General features: G+C 40.7%; 1 protein-coding gene across 1 annotated transcript in view; it reads right to left on the reverse strand.

The window, feature by feature from the left end:
* The window catches only part of LRP2 (LDL receptor related protein 2), a gene marked incomplete at both ends in the record, with an annotated part of 195,384 nt that overhangs the window by 128,921 nt on the left and 50,398 nt on the right, over positions 1 to 16,065 (reverse strand). Inside the window, 6 exons of the mRNA XM_079709604.1 lie at positions 1,259 to 1,387; positions 6,432 to 6,551; positions 7,928 to 8,080; positions 9,185 to 9,304; positions 10,737 to 10,850; positions 11,160 to 11,270. Of these exons, the coding sequence (XP_079565730.1) occupies positions 1,259 to 1,387; positions 6,432 to 6,551; positions 7,928 to 8,080; positions 9,185 to 9,304; positions 10,737 to 10,850; positions 11,160 to 11,270 (747 nt within the window). The remainder of the gene's footprint in view (positions 1 to 1,258; positions 1,388 to 6,431; positions 6,552 to 7,927; positions 8,081 to 9,184; positions 9,305 to 10,736; positions 10,851 to 11,159; positions 11,271 to 16,065) is intronic.

A 16,065-nucleotide genomic window follows, 5' to 3' on the forward strand; every position in this document is an offset into this window, starting at 1 on the left:
TACACCTGAAACACTGGAAATCAACTATATTTCAATTTAAAAATACAACAAAATTTTTTTAAAAATGAAAAAAAGGTTCGTGCCCCGGTCTGGGAGGATCCCACATGCCGCAGAGCGGCTGGGCCCGTGAGCCATGGCCACTGAGCCTGCACATCCGGAGCCTGTGCTCCGCAAGGGGAGAGGCCACAACAGTGAGAGGCCCGCCTACCGCAAAAAAAATAAAATAAAATAAAAAAATAAAAAATAAAAAATGAAAAAAAGCTGTCTGTGTTGATATGGAAAGCCCTTGAAAATATAGTATGCAACATTAGCAAGATGAAGAACTGTATGTATAGTTTACCACCATATATGTAAAAATAGGGTTGCGTCTATATTCGTATATTCTTATTTGTGCATTTAACAATCTCTAGAATTAAAATAATCAGTGATTATCCATAGGAGAGGAGAAGTGGGAAACTAGGCAGAGGGGAACAGAGATGGTGGGAGGAGGTCAAATATCTTCTAAATAATTTTAAATTTTTGAAAATATGAGTATAATATCTATTCAAAAATAAATAAATGTTAAAAATCAGTTGTAAAAATCTAAAGGTTCGTCCACAGCATATCAGTATTTCTACACAAAAACAACTAGAAAATGGTCAATTCATAGATCATGTGTGCAGATAAGTTTCAGAAAGCCCCCAAAGGCACCTTAAACAGGTGTGAAAAAAACAATTGAAAAAAAGAGTGAAGATCTTATTACCCAGAAATCCATGGTGACAAAAATGCTTTGGGAGGCCCAATTTTTTAAAACAAATTTTCATGACTTTTCTCTACCACAGTACTCTTAGAATGAGGGCATTTTCACAAACTAATCCAAATTTAGCAGGTCCATTTTGAACCACTTCTAAATTTTGCACAGACAATGCCTATTGGTACTTGTCACCATATGGTAGGTACAGTAATTAAAAGTAGGTCAAATGTACTCATAAAATTTATGTGATAGATGACATAATATTCCAGTCCCAAAGTGAACAAGCAACCAATAAAAATTTTAAAAAAACAAAAAAAACTGTTAATCCACAAGTTGGTCCCTAATAACCAAAGTATGGAATTAATGTTGACCTATTCTTCCAACAGCAGGAGCCACTCCTGATTTGTGGTAATAAAACCTTGCCATCTGCATCAATGCTGATATTTCTTTTGTCATCTGCTATGGAAAGAGGATAGTCATCAGAAGTTTACTATTCAGAAACACAAGTGTCTTTAATTTACTCACAAGAAGAATTAGCTTTACAGCGCTGCTGGTGCTCCAAGATATACCCCTCTACACAGTGGCACTGATGATGGCCAATTCGGTCTTCACATATCTGGTCACAAACTCCCCACATCTGACAATCATCAAAATCTGCCATATAGGAAATAACCGTTTGTAATCATGTTTAACAGCATTTCTTGAGCACCTTCTGAAAAAAATCTTGGACAAGCTATACAGGAATATGGTGATGCCCCTGCCTAAGTAAGTACCCTCTAAGGGGAAAAAAATAGGCATCATCATACTAGGGAAAACCCAAGGTTTTTTAAAATCTACGTAAAGGATAACTTTGCAGGTGATGCACAACACTGCTTGGACGCATTGCCTTTGCATGTCATTTGTTAATGTTGGTTTACAAAACATCTGACTTTTAGTGTAAATGCATCCCTTTAAAATTGTGCTTTCCAATATGGTAGCCACTGCCCTCTGCAGCTTCTCAAATTTATATTTAGATTAACTAAAATAAAATAAATTTAATGATTCAATTTCCAAGTCACACTTGCCACCTTTCAAATGCTACATATGATTAGTGTTTACCATACTGGAAGACACAGACATTTCCATCACTGCAGAAAGAACTGCCTTATATCCAGTGGCTCAGTAAGACACAAATCTGTGCCTGCAATAAACTATCTGGAAAGGTCTGTTTACCCAGCTGCCTTTCCTCTGATGTCAAAAATCGTAACCAAAATTAAAATCATTTTTAAGACATGAAAAATATATTCTCTTCTGATTATTCATTAGCATTATTCATTCATTTAATAGGTGCTTATTGAAAATCCATTACATAATAGAGCTCTGTTCAATGCCATAATAGCCTTAGTTCTACCGTGTAAAAAGAGTTTCAATATAATTGACATATAAACAATACAATATGTGGGGGAAAGAAAGCGTCTTTCTCAAAGATTATAAAGCTTAAGGGGCACAGAAATTGTCCTATCTTTGGTCCACTGGTGCCAAATATTTCATTTGACCCCCCAAGTTCACATCCACTCTTCACCCTCCTTCACCCTGCTCTCTTCCCTTGGAGAATGACCTCCACAACCTAAACCAACAAGGTTCCCACCCCCCAGGGCTTCAGGAAATTCTCAAGTAAATTATAATTCCTGAGACCCTCAGGTCTAGGATTCTCCAGAATTTCTAGGATCCGATCACAGTTGCAGAGTTGTGAGTTGAGTTCTACCACACCTGCTGGATGGCCCACCATCTTGTGACTCCCCAGCAAGAAAGACCAAGAAAGTCCTGTTATCAAGATAATGGTTCCCATTTACCCTCCAGACCAAGTATAACAACACTGACCAGAATATCTTTCATTCCAAGGACCGTGACGAAGAAAAAATTAATCCAATTTGGACATGACAAGATAAAAGGACATGTGGGTAAAAATAAAAGGCCCGTATTTGATCTATGTCTCCTGTGTCCTCGCCTCAGCCCTAAGAAAGCAGCACGTGAGGCTTTGCTTCAGCAGGAATAAAAGTACAGGACATTCGCCCTCAAACTCCCAGGGTGTCATGACCTCATTTTGAATGCAAGACACTATGACTATGTCTAAGGGTCTGGAGTCACCCTGGGAGCCGTTCTCATGTCAAAAAGAGGGTGAAGTCATAACTAGGAGTTCTTGGGTGCAAATGCCCTTCCTATCACCTGGGCTACAAATACTTTACAGGTTTAAATGCGTGTATAAACACTGTCAATTTTAATGACTGAATAAGATTCTATTCTCCATTATGAAGAAGAATGAAGGCTAATTAATATCCATTGTCAGCCAAAGGGAAGACAAGAAAAATGAAAGGAGACCTGAGGTTCTCAAGAGACTAGAAAAGGTAGTAGAAACTGTAAAAAACACTAAAATGCTGCTCTACAATACTCCAGCCCATTACCTTGATCTACTTTCCTTTTTATTCTTTGTCCCCTCCTACCAACAAATACTGCTTTGAAAGTAATTCAAAAAAATGTTTTTTAGCATAGACCCCCTTGGACGCCCTCTGATCCACCTGGCTGTGTGAAATCCCACCATGCTGAATGACCTTCCTGCTCTAACTCTGCACCACGATGTCATTCCCTCAACAAACAGTGTGTCCTGTCAATCAGAAACAATAACCCCGGTAAACTGCTCTGGCAGCATGCCTCAGAGGCTCCGCAGCCAGGGCAAGCCTACCAGGAGCAGATGAACGGAAGGACACAAAATTTCTTGTCAGGATTATTCCATTTTATTCTTGATGACCACTGAGGCATTCACTGGGGAGCCAGATCTAAGATGGTAAATGTTGTATAGGTTTCCAACACCTGAAGCCTCTGTGATGAGTCAGCCATGCAGAGGATTACAGCCATAAAGAGAGTATTTGCTGAACGTGAAAGACTTGAAACGCTCGAAAGACCAGACCTACACATTTCCCCTAAAAGCTCAGCTGAAACAAGTGTAACTGGTTTCGTCGTGTCATGTATTGAAACTAATGAGTTCTCTTTACAAAGAGAGCAAAATATAGTCTTCTTTGAAAGAAATGTGAAATCACTGTTAACCAAGCTTCAAAACTCAGAGGCAAAGGGTGCATTTGCCTAACTCCTCTTTGGGGCTGAGAGGAAAAACAGAAAAGCTAGTGTAATACTGAGAACATGGCTTCTGGTATCTCTACTGGAATTCCTTTTCTACTAAGAGAAAGCAGAGAGGCCTAGAAAACTAAGAGACTGGAAATCGGATTGGCAGCTGGGTGGCAGTAAAGGGGGTGGAGAAGCCTGACATTTGCCAAAAACAGACGAGCAGCCTTATACCTACAGATGAGCACCACTCTGAGAACAAAGGGATGCAGCCCTCGCAGTGATGCCAGGAAGCATAAGCAGGGTTTCCAAAGTCAGAAACCCACCTAACAAATGAGGACATTTGTGTGAAAAGTCTTTTTAAATGACTTGAATGCATCTGCAGTGTTACGACAATGAGATGATGATAATAATAAAACACAAAAAATGTCCTATGATATCACTTAATGCTAGCTGCAGATCATAAATGTTTTATTTATAAAACGTTTTGAGACGATTAGAAGTTTGGAGGCTTTCTTAAATAGTTCAAAGTTCTCTCTGAGTCTTCAGGATCGCTCAGGCTGATTTGCATAAAGCATTTAATCTTAACATGTCTTGTCGAATAGAGTTACTTAAGAGGAGCAATCAGATCCAGGGCAAACTTTGGGACATGGTCCTGATATTAGAAATCTAAAATTACCTACTTTGAACACCACAAGAACAACCTCAGCTGGATTGCTTTACCGGATATAAAAATCTTGGCATACAACAGGTAAATGAGCGAGCCCCATTACAATAGTTCTCAGTAACACTGAGGAATAGACTTTCTCAAGAGTTTGTAAACCAGAGTCTTTCTTTTTTTTCTTTTTTCTTTTCTTTTCTTTTTTGGCCATGCCACATGGCTTGTGGGATCTTAGTTCCCTGACCAGGGATCGAACCCAGGCCCTCGGCAGTGAAACAGAGACCTAACCACTGGACCACCAGGGAACCCCCCAGAGTCTTTCTGACATCAAATTTTTTTCTGACTATGAGGAAATTATTAAGATCAACCATAATTAAGTTGGAAGCCATGAGCTGAGACTAAACACTGAATAACATCATTAGGTTTATCCAAATTCAATATTTTTGGCCAAATTATATTAATATTTTAGAAATTATTTCAGAAGAAATACTTTTCTAAAAGTATTTCGTACATGTGCCATGCTTGTTTTCATCCAAAAAGCTCTAAAGAATCTCAAATTTCTAAGGAGTATCAAAAGAACACAGATATCCTGGTAAAATTCTGAATCATCTATCTTTTGAAGATCCATAGATGAATACTTCATAGTAATGAATTGTTTCAGTTGCCTTCCAGATGCTTTTTCCCAACACCAGTAAAAACCCCTGTGGTCACTTTCTGCTAGTATGTCTGTTATTCACATAACAAAAGTTAGAAAGGAAGGAAAAAGAAATCAGAGCATTAAAAATTCATTGTTCAAACCCTAAAAAACTGAAAATTGATGATACTTGGCCATGTCTAATTCTCCCATCATAAGAACCCCTTCCTAATCACAGTGGGGTGCAAAGCTGGCTTACATCAAAATCAAAATTTTCCCAGTAGGAGAAATCATTCTTATCTTTCAGATAGGAAAGATGTCAGAAATATTTAGTGCACTGGGGTCTAATTCAGTGCCAGCCACTGGATGGAAATAACATGATAGAGTTTGTTCTCCTTTAGTATTAGCTTCGAAAATCAATGGGATTAACAACCAGCACAGCATGGGCACTGACTGGCCAGTGTGGTCAGTGGATCAGTGACCTGGTGATCCTCTGTTGTGTGACCACTCTTTAGTTCCTGGAACCTGGGAAGGTTTGGACATCCTGGGAAGAAGCCAGAGGAGCAGGGTAAGGTGCTTGATGGATTCAAGGCAGCAGCTATTTACCAACTACATGGAAGTATTTCAGTACAGTCGACCCTTGGCATTCTACGGGGTCGGTTCCAGGACCCCCCAGGATACCAAAATCCAAAGATGGTCAAGTCCCTTATATAAAATGGTGTAGTGTTTACATATAACCTAGACACATCCTCCTATATACTTTAAATCACCCCTAGATTACTTATAATGCTTAATATCAATACAATGTAAATGCTATGTAAATAGTTATAAATACAATTTAAGTGCTATATAAATAGTTGCCTGCACACAGAAAGTTCAAGTTTTGCTTTTTGGAACTTTCTGCCTTTTTTTTTTTTTTAAATCCCCAATTGATTTGAATCCGAAGTTGCGGAATTCACGGATAGGGAGGGCTAACTGTATTTAACAAGTATCATTTCTGCCTCCAAGTACATAAAACACAAATACATAAAACACCAAAAGACTACCTCCATCGTCGGGTGGTAGAAAGATATACACATAGCTAGTCAACTCACTCATCACACAACCACTCTTTCGCCTTGGGTGCCTCACAAAAGCTTCTCAGAGTTAAAACTTCATACTCTCATGTTTTCGGTGAGGACTGTGTTGCTCTTTGTTAATAGACATTCCTATCCACAAGTACAAACTCCATGATGTTAGAGGGCATGGAACCCACCAGTGCCACAAGCACCGTGATGAAAGACAAGGCCCTCCCACCTGTCACTTACCGACACAGTTATGGGTGCTATTTTCGTTGACGATAAAACCTGAGGGACAATAACACATCCCTCCAACTGGTGACTTGTGGCATTGGTACTCACAGCCTAAGAACGGACACAAATCCACATCTAAACAGAGAAAAACACTTGGTGAAATGAACGGTGACCTCTGGACAAGGCTGATTTACAAGAAGTAAGAACTTCTTTCAAAAGTAAAAGCTCAGTAAGCATGCAGCAGCCACAGGAAATCTGTCACCATTCAAGCCTTCCTGCAATACAATGCAATAAAGAGCTCGGGAGGAGATATGGAGATATAGGTATACGTATAGCTGATTCACTTTGTTATAAAGTAGAAACTAACATACCATTGTAAAGCAATTATACTCCAATAAAGATGTTTAAAAAATTAATAATAATAATTTTTAAAAGCTCAGCACATATTTTTTAAAAGTTGTAACTAAGTGTAAGCACAAGTCATCAGAAGTGCTGTTTGGAAAAATCTGGTCATAAGTCTATCTTTGTGTCAACATCATAGAAGGAAATTCCCAAGAATTCCCAAGTCACTGGACACTAGACACTAAACTCCTAACTTTTAACACTAAAAAGTTAATTAATCATGGCTAGCTTCAAGTGGTGGAATTTCAGGTGACTATATTTTTGTTAATTTTAGTTTTCTAACTTTTGTACTATGACTATTTAAAAGGGTTCCCAAATGAAATGCCAAAAAGAAGCCATAGAAGTCTCTTTTTTCCAAGGAAAAAAATCCCTAAAACTTTAGGGTTATAGTTAATGGCCACTGCTAGGCAACTACTAGATAATTTAGAGAGAGTGCTATTGATAAAATCAAGGTCATGAATTATATTTTCTTACAGGAAAGTCAGTTGTCCACAGAGTTGATGGGTGATGGTGGGGGAATATTCTACAGCCACAGGGGGAAAAAAGAAACACTGACTCAAAGTACATATCCCTGAAACCAGAAGCTTCTTGGAGTATATCCAGACAACACTTTTTCCATAGGTATAAGCCAGGGAATAAAATCTCCAGAACACTTTAGAGTCATCACAATTACCATTAAATCCATTCTTCCTGGGAAGGGGGAGAGGAGAGTCACAAATATTTTTAAGCTCCTTCCATCAAGAGATGGAGTCTATTTCTTCAGTCCATTGAACCTGGGCTTCGTGTGACTTGTTTTGGCCAATAGAACACTTGGCAAACATGACATAAGCAGAGGCTTAAAAGAGCTTGTTCACTGGGGTTTGCTCTTCCCACCACCATGCAAACAAGCCTGGACTAGCCATGCTTTTACTGCAGCATCCTGAGATGTGAGTGAGCTAGCCAACCCACAGAACTGTGAGAAATAATAAATGTTCGCTGGTTAAAGCCACTAAGTCTTGGGATTGTTTGGTCTGCAAACACCAACTGACAGTCTCTGTATTCGGCAATCTGTTATAGAGAAACAGACACACCTTTACCTGAAAGATGCCCAGATGAATTTCCATACTCACCACAGTGTTGTCCTGCAGTGATATTGCTTTCATCTTCTCCTTCTGGACAATCTGAAGTCCCATCACAAACTTTAGTAATTGGGATGCATTTTCCAGACTTTGGACAAGCCCATTCATTTGGGTAACATTCATAAGTACGGTTAATTCTGCTTTCTGTGGGGAAAAAAGAGAGAGTTACTACAGGCCACATTAGAGGCAGAGCCAACTCTTTTTCAATACATGGTTAAGAGAGGATAGAGATCAGGTGGACAAGAAGTCTACAAATGACCTATATTTCACAGTAAACTAGTAGTTTCTAACTCCACAACTGACCTTTTATTGAGATTCTAAGCAGTGGCAAATGGCATTAAGTTCCACTCTTTCTAGGGGAAGCAACTCCCAGCCAGGTTATTAGAGGAGGAAGCAGAAATGGGCCTGAATTATCAACAAACTAGATGAATAACCCATAGGAGAACATTTAGGTAATTAAATCATGAACAATAGAACTAGGGCTATCAAGGTAATGCCAGGATTCCTATGTTTGTTTTTATGTGTGTGTGTGTGTGTCATTTTGAGTTGTTCAGTTTGTTTTGTTTCTTTAGTGAAATGTCAACAGTGTAAGAAACACCCAAATGTAGGAAAACAACTACTTGGATCACTGAAACATGAAACCAATGGATGTTCCCAGAACAAGCATCATTCTTAATATAAAGATCTTACAGAAAAAGCTGAACAAACTTTTTGGCCAACCCAATACTTGGGGCTAGACCCGCAAAGGTGACGTGCTTTATTCATGGGTGTCAGCAACTTCTGAACTGTTGGAGGTACTGCTGATGATAATAGCGCAGTGAAGGGGGCAAATATCACCTTTCCCACAACTAACAATCTCCAGCTCTAAGTCATTTTTCAAGGTTATAAGGTTTTGAGACAAATCACATTTTCCCTCCTTCCCCAGCCTACATTTTTTATATAGATACATCTAATTAAAATAAGAGTCTTAAAGGGAAAACCTTGGATAGGACTATAGACAGGGGAGAGACTGTCCTACCTATTTGGTCTTAGTGTTGGAAGGAAAGGATTATAATTTATGTTATATTTGAGTTTTGGGTCTTTTTAGGAAAAGCTAGTGGAATCACCTCTTTCCTCCCCGTCCACTAATACCCCTTAAGCCCAGCCAATCCAGAAACTTGCATGTCACACAGATAATTTCTAACAAGGAAAGTAGGAAAAACAAGTTCGGGAAAACACTTTCCAATGAGAAGCTCTTCCCCTCCTTACCGCATCCATCTTCATCGGCATTATCTACACAGTCACCTTCTCCATCACAAACCCAATTTTGATTAATGCAGAAGCCGTTGGGGCAAGTGAATTCGTTACCTTTGCAGGTCTGATAAGAACCTGGAAGAAAATGACAGCTGCACTCCAAAGATACAAACCACTCAGGAAAAATCAAAGTGCTCACCTTGCCAGCTAAACTAAGCTCCTAGAAACTGAAATTTCTATGCCCATTTAGTCCCTTAACTATCTTGACAAAAATGAAAAAAAAAGGAGGAAGAGAAGGAGAAAGAAGAGGAGAAGGAGGAGAAGAAAACAGCAGCTTTGGGTCCAGGACATGAACTCAGGTGCATCAAGATTAAAAACAAGACAGTTATGTTATAGGTTGTCACAGAACAGAGAACACAGACTGACAAAGATGCTATAGACACGCCAATGGCCAACATTCTCTTACTTGACCACAAGCACAGTCATTGCTATCTAGGACCTAATGATTCTGAGTAACTCGTTCCATGATGTCACATTCTTCTCAATACAGTCCCTGAAACAAGCACAGGCGCCAGAAAAGAAATCAGGCATGGCTCACAGAAAATTAGAGTGACACTGAAAATATTTAACAACCTCTAAGGCATGGTTACCCACCAATCAAAATGGGTGTGGAGAAAATCCTGCATTCTGGTAAATAAGTGACCACCAAAAAAAAAAAAAAAAAAAAAAAAACCTGTCAATTTATTGGAATTTATAAAACTCTCTCATGGAGATTTCATATTCTAATAAAATGAGTCTGGAGGTGGCAACAATGAGAGCATTCGTGTGCATTGAAGGCAATATCATGGAAAGAAAAGGAGGGTCAGAGTGAAAATGTGGAGGTAACAAAAGCCACCTGCGGGGCTTCCCTGGTGGTGCAGTGGTTGAGAGTCTGCCTGCCAATGCAGGGGACACGGGTTCGTGCCCCGGTCTGGGAAGATCCCACATGCCACGGAGCGGCTGGGCCCGTGAGCCATGGCCGCTGAGCCTGTGCGATCGGAGCCTGTGCTCCGCAACGGGAGAGGCCACAACAGTGAGAGGCCCGCGTACTGCAAAAAAAAAAAAAAAAAAAGCCACCTGCAACCATACTGAAACTTTCCCGACTCGTGATTTTAATGTGGTAAGAATTTCAAAGTAAAGAGGAGAGTTAGGGCCATTACTATTAGGGACCTTGTCTCCCTTTCTAAGCCCTTGTCTCACTCTGCGAAGGTTATTAGACCCATTCCTGAGATATGAGTAATTTGAGAGTCCAGTGATACAATACACTCTGTATCTTTGTAGCCTAAGGAAAGAATGCAAACTGTCCATCAGCAACCCTTCAACTCTACACAGATCCTTGGAAATTAAAGTCCAAGTTCAGCAACATTGCTGAGGCTCATGCCATGGGCCCTAAATGACAGTCTGGCTCCCTTTGCCATCAGACATAGTGACTGTGATTTGAAAAAAGGAGCACATTGGTAGGGAGAAAAAATAAAACAACACAAAAACATTCCTAACAGCATGACCCAACGTAAGGAAATCACCGTACTGCAAGAACGTTCATCACTGCCATCTTCACAGTCAAGGTCATGGTCGCAGACGTAGGTTTTATAAATGCACTCCCCACTGCCACACTGAAACTCACTGCGCAAGCATCGGTGAGCTGGGACACAAGGTTAAGAAGGGAAAGAAAAGAGAGAATTTCAATTCCACTGTAGCCACTTAATTTCATAGGAAGATTCTGTCTCAAGTTTAAAGAGAGATTCTTACTATGCAGTAGTGTTCTGGTAAATGTTTAATAACCAGTTCTCCAGGAACATAAAAGTCCTCACCTGTAGTAGCTGCCAATTTCCATGGTGTAAATACTCCACCGTGGCCGACTTCAAGCTACCAACATGAATTCACTGAACACAAACTTGAGAAGAAATGTGCATAACTGGCCAGTATAAACCAGCTTCACCATATTACTTACTGCAGTTGAGTTCATCAGAGGCGTCTCTGCAATCCATTTCCCCATCACACTTCTGACTGGTGTTATAGCAGGCTCCACTGGCACAAGTTTGCTGCTCACATATTGGGTATCCTGAAAGAACGGAAAGAGCACACAAACCTTAAATGAAGATGTTGCTTTAGCAATCACTTCTTGAGTGACTACTATATTCTAGACACTAACTGCTAAGCATATATTGGTAAACAAAAGATACATTCTCTGGATAACCTAAGAATGACACAAACAGCAAATTACAAACTGGATTACATGGTTAATGTGGGAAGTACAGAGTGCCATGAGAGTGCATAGTAGGAGGGAATGGGAGCCCAGGGAAGTCTCCTCTGAAGTGACTTGCGAGCTTCGAGCTGAAGAATGAGAAGAAATTCAACTTATTTCAAAATGGAACCTTCGTTTACATAATACAAATAACATCCCAGGAAAGTAATGTACCACCACATATGCTTTGGGAAATGAAGGGCCAGTTCTTTGGCTGGAGGGTCATAGAAAGAAAACAGGCCTAGAAGCCAGGAAACCTGGGACCTGGGGTACCACTCAGTACCTATTTACTCTTACTCAAGTTGTTCATCCTCTCTGTGTCACCACTTCCCCATCCACACATTTGGATAAGTTCCTTCACAGGGTATAGGGACCTCAAAAGACAATGTCTGGTAAAGCTTTCTGAAAAGCCCGAATAATTGCTACCACATTAGGCACATATGGTCACTTCACTGCTATTAACCAGATGCTTAACTCTGGTTTTTGAGATCTCACTGGAAAAATCAGCATGTCCCTTGCAGAAAAAAGGTACTGTCAGTCTCTCCCCTGTGCTTCCCCAGACGTGGAACATGTATCTCTCATGATCCCTAAGTGTAGGCTTCATCCTGTTGGTTGATTATCTGTTTCCCCCGTGACATCATGAAACCCTCTGAGATCAAAGATCCTGTCTTACTCATTTTAAAATCCCCATCACTCAGTACAGGGACTGGGTCATTACTCACTGTGCTCAAGAATTGCTTGGTATTGCTAGAGTTATCACTTAAAAAAGCTTTTAAAAATAGTTTGAATGTCTGCCTTTTATGATCTCCAGACACGCAGGCTCAGTAGTTGTGGCTCACGGGCCTAGTTGCTCCGCGGCATATGGAATCCTCCCAGACCAGGGCTTGAAACCGTGTCCCCTGCATTAGCAGGCAGATTCTCAACCACTGCGCCACCAGGGAAGCCCCTATTTTATTTTTTAATAGCCCAAGAACCAGCTAGTGTTTAGGGTTATTGATGTCTTTTCATCATTGAGATGGTGCACATTGCAAATGCACCTTCAAAGGGTCACACAGCTCAGTTAAGTAATTCTGCCTTCAAGAGATGCCTAGAAGCCAGCTGAGTCCAGCAAGCGATTCCTTTCCCCCATGTGCCGGATAGCGTTTAGGGTCAGTATGCCATCTAGCCTTTTAAGAGAGCAGCAGGCATGGGCTTCCCTGGTGGTGCAGTGGTTGAGAGTCCGCCTGCCGATGCAGGGGACACGGGTTCGTGCCCCGGTCTGGGAGGATCCCACATGCCGCGGAGCGGCTTGGCCCATGAGCCATGGCCATTGAGCCTGCGTGTCCGGAGCCTGTGCTCCGCAACGGGAGAGGCCACAACAGTGAGAGGCCCACATACCGCAAAAAAAAAAAAAAAAAAAAAGAGAGCAGCAGGCAGGAAAGAAATTTTAGAAAACCCAACTCTTTGCAATAGAGAAGTTATCTATCAGGAGGAAACTTTATTTGGGCTTGGACTGTGACTCTTTCATTTAAGGTGATTATTGTAGATATGAAGGGTCTGAGACAAATATGCTGGGAAGATCTCTTGTTCTCCCTGTCCTGCTTTTTGAGAACCAGTCCCGTAAAACTGAAAACCAGTATCCACTAACAAGACTAAAAGTTTGCTGACGTGGCTCATTCCCCCAACAAACCACAAGGCCAGCTTGATGTCATCAGAGAGGGTATTGGAATGGTTAGAGGTCAGCAGTTTGACACTTGGAATGAAGAACGAACAGCTTTCTTGTCTCCGTCCACGCCGATAATGAATCTCTGTCAATCAGCTAAGGACTTGCCTCAACCCCTGTACACCTTCTGGTCTCTTCTGTGCATGACTAAGTGGAGGGGTATGCCCATAGGAAAGACTGCACAGAGCCAAGACACAAAATACACAAAAGATTTGGAAAACTGTTTCCAAAAGTTTTTCCCCCTTTGGATACCCACACAGAGGGAACAGGTCCAAGTTGTACACTAAGCAAAGTAAGAAATGAAAAGATTCTACTTCCTTTAAAGATTTCTACTGCTAACAGTATTAATTAATGGGTTTCAATCTACCCCAGAAAAGAGGAAGTCACAATACTTTGTGATAGGGGATCTCTAAAGTCTTATTTTTTGGTTTATTTGCCTGGAGAGTCTGAGTCTAACCTTGTAAACTTTTTCCCATGGAGCAAATCCATCATGTAGCTGAAATGTCCTACAGGACTTCAAGTAAAGGGGAAGTGTAGTAAGAGAGAAGACACTGTACAAGAACACCAGAGAAACTCATCCTGCTAAGTTTTGTTTTAATGGAAAGATGGACAAGCACCTATTAACTAAGGCCCAGACCTCTAAAGTTTGTCTGATACGAAAATGCAAGAACGTCCTCATTGAACATTGTGGTACATGACTCCTTTCGAATTATGGTTTTCAGGGTATATGCCCAGTAGTGGGATGGCTGGGTCGTATGGTAGTTCTATTTTTAGTTTTTTAAGGAACCTCCATACTGTTTTGCATCTCTATTTACAATAGCCAGGACATGGAAGCAACCTAAGTGTCCATCGATAGATGAATGGATAAAGAAGATATGGCACATATATACAATGGATATTACTCAGCCATAAAAAGAAACGAAATTGGGTTATTTGTAGTGAGGTGGATGGACCTAGAGTCTGTCATACAGAGTGATGTAAGTCAGAAAGAGAACAACAAACACCGTATGCTAACACATATGTATGGAATCTAAAAAAAAAGAATAAATGGTCATGAAGAACCTAGGGGCAAGATGGGAATAAAGACACAGACCTACTAGAGAACGGACTTGAGGATATGGGGAGGGGGAAGGGTAAGCTGTGACAAAGTGAGAGAGTGGCATGGACATATATACACTACCCAACGTAAAATAGATAGCTAGTGGGAAGCAGCCGCATAGCACAGGGAGACCAGCTCGGTGCTTTGTGACCACCTAGAGGGGTGGGATAGGGAGGGTGGGAGGGAGGGAGACGCAAGAGGGAAGAGATATGGGAACATATGTATACATATAGCTGATTGACTTTGTTATAAAGCAGAAAGTAACACACCATTGTAAAGCAATTATACTCCAATAAAGATGTTAAAAAAAAAAAAAAGAACGTCCTCATTCACACCACCTCTTCCCTCTCCCTTCCTTTCTTTAAATTCCAAACGATACATGTCCATGTTTGCTCCTCAAAATTGGGAGCTGTCTCCAAATATACATGTCAGATTGGTGCTTGAAGACTTTTTTAATGTTTTCTCTGCTAATGATTTGGCTTGAAGCAAGAAATTTCCATGCTATAGTTCTGTTTACATAATCAAGGAGGAAGATGTGGTTTGAGAAACTCGTAGGCCTCCCAGAATGGAAATCATTCACAGTAGGGTAAGACACACATAGTAGGCACTACTCTTTATTATCTTGACAGGAAGGCTGTAAATACATTCTGTTCTCAGAATTTGACAAAATAGCCAAAAAGAAGACAAATTGATTCTAATGAAAGAGAGGGCCTCTTAAAGGTATATTATGACACTTAAGCCAAGATTAAAAGGAAAACAAGAAGTTACTGATATAAGTCCTGCCCAGACACCTGGGACTTTTCAAGGTCTTGAAGTCATCCTTTATAAGTTACTTTATGTTAGTCTGGTTCCAAGGCAGGATAATCCAGTCAGAGTAATGATTTGCCAGAAAAAGTTTACTGGTTTGGCCACCAGCACTTAGCTGCAAGTACTATCCAAGAAGTTAAATAAGCAAAAACAATAATAATCATCAATAACATGTATTGAAAACTATGTGCCAGAAGCCTGTTCAAGTACTCAATGTGTATGAACTCATTTTGTTCTTATAACAACCCAATGAGGTAGTTATGCTATTGTTCCCATTTTAGAGATCTTATATACATGCCTCTCTGAGGTACAGAGAGGTTAAACAATTTGAAAAAGGTCATACAGGGCTTCCCTGGTGGCGCAGTGGTTGAGAGTCCGCCTGCCAATGCAGGGGACACGGGTTCGTGCCCCGGTCCGGGAGGATCCCACATGCCGCGGAGGGGCTGGGCCCGTGAGCCATGGCCGCTGAGCCTGCGTGTCCGGAGCCTGTGCTCCGCAATGGGAGAGGCCACAACAGTGAAACAGTGAGAGGCCCGCGTACCGCAAAGAAAAAAAAAAAAAAAAAGGTCATACGACTGGTAAGCTGGAGAATCTGAACTCAAATTCAGGCAACCTGGCCCCACTACGCTTGTTCCTAACCACTATAATAGGTACTGCTACCACTTACAGGCTTCAGAGTAATAGGAAGAGAAAATTACAGGAGGAAGAATGAAATTGAATGAAAGGAAATAATCTTAAAAAGATAGCATGAAAAGAAAGAGAAGAAGCAACGCAAGGGAAAGTTTTTCTTTCTTCCATTCAGTTTCTCGTTCCACTTTGGGAAGTCTGGAGAAGTGAGGCCAAATCTAAATTTCATCAAATTATGGCATATTCTACTAAGGACTTCAATCTGGTATAATCTAAGAATTCCAGGAAACCCTATGCTAGGAAACAGAGCTTTCCAAGAGTGCCAGGACAAACAAGAGAGTCCATACCAAAAAAACAGACCACAAAGCAGCAGGAGA

This window comes from Hyperoodon ampullatus (assembly GCF_949752795.1).
Source record: "Hyperoodon ampullatus genome assembly, chromosome: 8".
NCBI classification, from domain to species: Eukaryota; Metazoa; Chordata; class Mammalia; order Artiodactyla; family Ziphiidae; genus Hyperoodon; species Hyperoodon ampullatus.